Here is a 3,563-nt window from a genome sequence, read left to right on the forward strand (position 1 = left end):
AAAGAATAATTTAGAAGTGAATGTGTTGAACAGTCAATCAAATTAATATTTGGAATTATAGGTATTTTTTTATGTGAGCTTTAGAAGTGAATGTGTTGAACAGTCAATCAAATTAATATTTGGAATTATAGGTATTTTTTTATGTGAGCGGTTTAAAAAATAAAAGGGGGTAACACTACAAATTAATATTTGGAATTATAGGTATTTTTTTATGTGAGCGGTTTAAAAAATAAAAGGGGGTAACACTAGGCCCCGTTTGGCAAAGGATTAATGAAGAGGGATTAAAGAGAAGGATTAACATAGTTAGCCCATTCGATAATCCGAAGGACTAAATTATTAACCCGTTATATAAATTTTATTTTAACCCTTATTTTCATTTTTAGTGTTTGAGAATAACAAGAATTTTGACTATTTTTTTTTATAATTAGAAGGGTTAGCTCTTAATCCTTCTAATGAGGTGATAAACACGTAAAATATGCATTATCTTAGTGTGTTTCAAGCATGATTTACGAGCGTTTGATGCATATTTCGTGTTTAGATCGAGGATACTGCTGTTGTTTGTGTTCTTATATGTAGGTATTAGCTCAAGATTGAAAGATTTGATGATCGTTGGAAGTTATACAAGAGTTTGAAGCAACAACAAGATTTTGAAGGCATGGTTCGTGAAGAAAATGGATGCACGAGTATGAAGAACTGAAATTTAGACCATGATACAGTTTGAATCAAGAAAAACTCAAAAGATGAAAGTTGTAGATCTCTTCAACAGGATTCCAATGCAACTTGAATCACCTCATTCCGAGGTCGGACGCAAATGTTATAGCTAAAATACCGAAAACTAAAGAAACAAGCACAAAATCAGCAAAACAGCCCCTACCACACCCTGGTGTGGTGCAGACCACACCGGTGGCGCGGGAATTAGTTATTTTCCAGATTTTTGGAGACATATAAATAGATATTTTGAATTAGGGTTTTAGATATCTTTTGTTATGTTCTTTTAGCCATCAACTAGCAACTATTCTAGGGTTCAAGTATTGAAGGAAGACATTAATCTCTTGTAGAAGATTGGATTGCAAGTTCTTATTTTGAAGATTTCAATTGAAAGACGGGTTAATTCTTTCCTCTCTTTGATTTATTTCTTCTTATGATTGATTTGCATAATTATTTGATGTCTTCTCTTATTCCAATCATGTGTGAGTAGATTTCTTGTCTAGGATTGGGAAAGAACCCAACTTTTTGGTGATTGATGATGAATTAATATATGTTCTTGGTGAAAGTTTAGATCTTTAAACTTAATTTCTTGTGTTTTAATCTTGTTGATTCGCTTGATCACCGTATTAGCAATCATAGGTAATTAATTGAAGGACTGAAAGGTGAAGATTAATACCGGATCTCTAGAAATTAAGCAGGGAGCTCGAACCACGAAAGTAGGCTAGATTCCTTGGGGATTTGATTTGGATTAGCATAAAGCTTAATGGGTTTAATTTAATCTTTTATTTTATTTCTTTTAATTTTTATCTCTTCTAATTTACTCATTAGTTTAGCTAGTCTAATAACGTGAAATTTGGTAATTAACCCTAGTCCCTGTGGGATCGACCTTGATAGCTACAATGAGTCTGTGCGCTTGCAGATTTTGCCCTATCAAGTTTTTGGCGCCGTTGCCGGGGACTACGGTGTTAATATTGAGTACTTACGTTATTAAGCTAGACTAGATTTTTTTTTATTTCTCTTTGCTTCTCACTTTCTTTTATGCAAGGGAATCAAACAGAAGTAAACGACGAAAACAATCCTGAACTATCGGTGACTCTTGCAAACATAAGAAGGTCTATAAGGGAGCAAAGGAACACAGAACAAGCTACGATGGGAGATCAAAATCAGCTTCTTAAGGATTTCGCAGCCCCAAATGCTCAAGGCACACAGTCAAGCATTACAAGGCCCAATGTTGAAGCTAATAACTTTGAGCTGAAACCATCACTGCTCTTAATGGTTCAGCATAATCAGTTTGGAGGTGGTGCTACTGAAGACCCGAACCTCCACCTATCGATTTTCTTGGAGTATTGCGACACTTTGAAACTTAATGGAGTGACCAATGATGCTATTCGACTCAGATTATTTCCGTTCTCTCTAAGGGACAAGGCTAGGGCTTGGTTGCACTCATTGCCAGCTGGGTCCATCACCACTTGGGATCAATTGTCCAGAGCGTTTCTTGCAAAGTATTTTCCTCCAAGTAAAACAGCACAGATGAGGAACCAGATCACAAGCTTTGTACAGAAGGAAGGAGAGTCACTTTATGAAGCTTGGGAACGCTACAAGGAATTATTGAGGATGTGCCCTCACCATGGACTGGAGAAGTGGTTAATTGTTCACACCTTCTACAACGGGCTCACTTACAACACACGGATGACTGTTGATGCTGCTGCAGGAGGAGCTTTGATGAACAAAACAATAGACGAGGCATACACTCTCATTGAAGACATGGCTCAGAATCACTATCAATGGGCGAACGAGCGTGCTCCTCAGACATCAAAAGGAGGCAAGTATGAAATAGATGCTTTAGACCATATATCCTCTAAAGTTGATGCTTTATTTAAGAAAGTTGAAGGTTTGAGTATTAATTCTGTGGCGTCTACTTCAATTTCATGTGAGATATGTGGCTATGTGGGTCATTCTGCACTTCAATGTCAATTAGGAAACCCCCCATCCATTGATACTTCTGGTAATGAGCAAGTTAACTATGTTAATAACTTTAATCAGAAGGGAGACCCATTCTCCAATACTTATAATCCGGGGTGGAGGAATCATCCTAATTTTTCTTATAGAAACCCACCTGGAAATCCCATGCCTGCATCTAATTTTGGTCCACCTGGTTTTCGTGCTCCCCAATCTAATCTCCCTCCCCAAAGGTCTAATTTGGAAAATATGATGGAAAAGTTTGTGACAACTCAGTCGAAATTGAATGAAGAGTTTAAGCAACAACTACAAACCACGAATGAGGTAGTAAAACAATTGGCCTCTAAGATGGATTCCCTAGCTACGCATAACAAGATGTTAGAGACACAAATCACCCAATTGGCACAAAATGTTAGCTCTTCCTCTAGGCCTTCAGGCATGCTACCTGGACAACCCGAGACAAATCCCAGGAGTCATGTGAATGCTATAACTCTTAGAAGTGGAAAACAATATGAGGGACCCAAGATGAAGGAAAATGATGGGGTGGATGGTCATCATGAAGAAAAAAAATGAAAATGTGATAGATGTGGATAATGAGACTCAAACACAAGAAGAAGAAAAAGTTGAAAAATATGTGGCCCCCGCTCCTTACAAGCCTCCTCTACCATTTCCCCAAAGGTTAGCTAAGGCTAAGTTAGAAAAACAGTTCGGAAAATTTTACAACAAGCCTCCTCTACCCTTTCCCCAAAGGTTAGCTAAGGCTAAGTTAGAAAAACAGTTCGGAAAATTTTACAACAAGCCTCCTCTACCCTTTCCCCAAAGGTTAGCTAAGGCTAAGTTAGAAAAACAGTTCGGAAAATTTTTAAACTTTTAACTTGACCCCCTTTTGGATTTCT

At 37.4% G+C, this 3,563-nt stretch overlaps 1 protein-coding gene across 1 annotated transcript; it reads left to right on the plus strand.

Annotated features, from left to right (window-relative positions):
- On the plus strand, window positions 1,858-3,240 carry LOC109826526. Its single transcript, XM_020393557.1, has one exon. The coding sequence runs from the start codon at window positions 1,858-1,860 to the stop codon at window positions 3,238-3,240; it is 1,383 nt and encodes a 460-aa protein (XP_020249146.1).

This window comes from Asparagus officinalis, chromosome 10 (assembly GCF_001876935.1).
Source record: "Asparagus officinalis chromosome 10, Aspof.V1, whole genome shotgun sequence".
NCBI classification, from domain to species: Eukaryota; Viridiplantae; Streptophyta; class Magnoliopsida; order Asparagales; family Asparagaceae; genus Asparagus; species Asparagus officinalis.

Bases quoted from the DNA above. Each gene is read 5' to 3' on its own strand.
- LOC109826526 (XM_020393557.1), top strand. From the start codon at position 1,858: ATGGGAGATCAAAATCAGCTTCTTAAGGATTTCGCAGCCCCAAATGCT.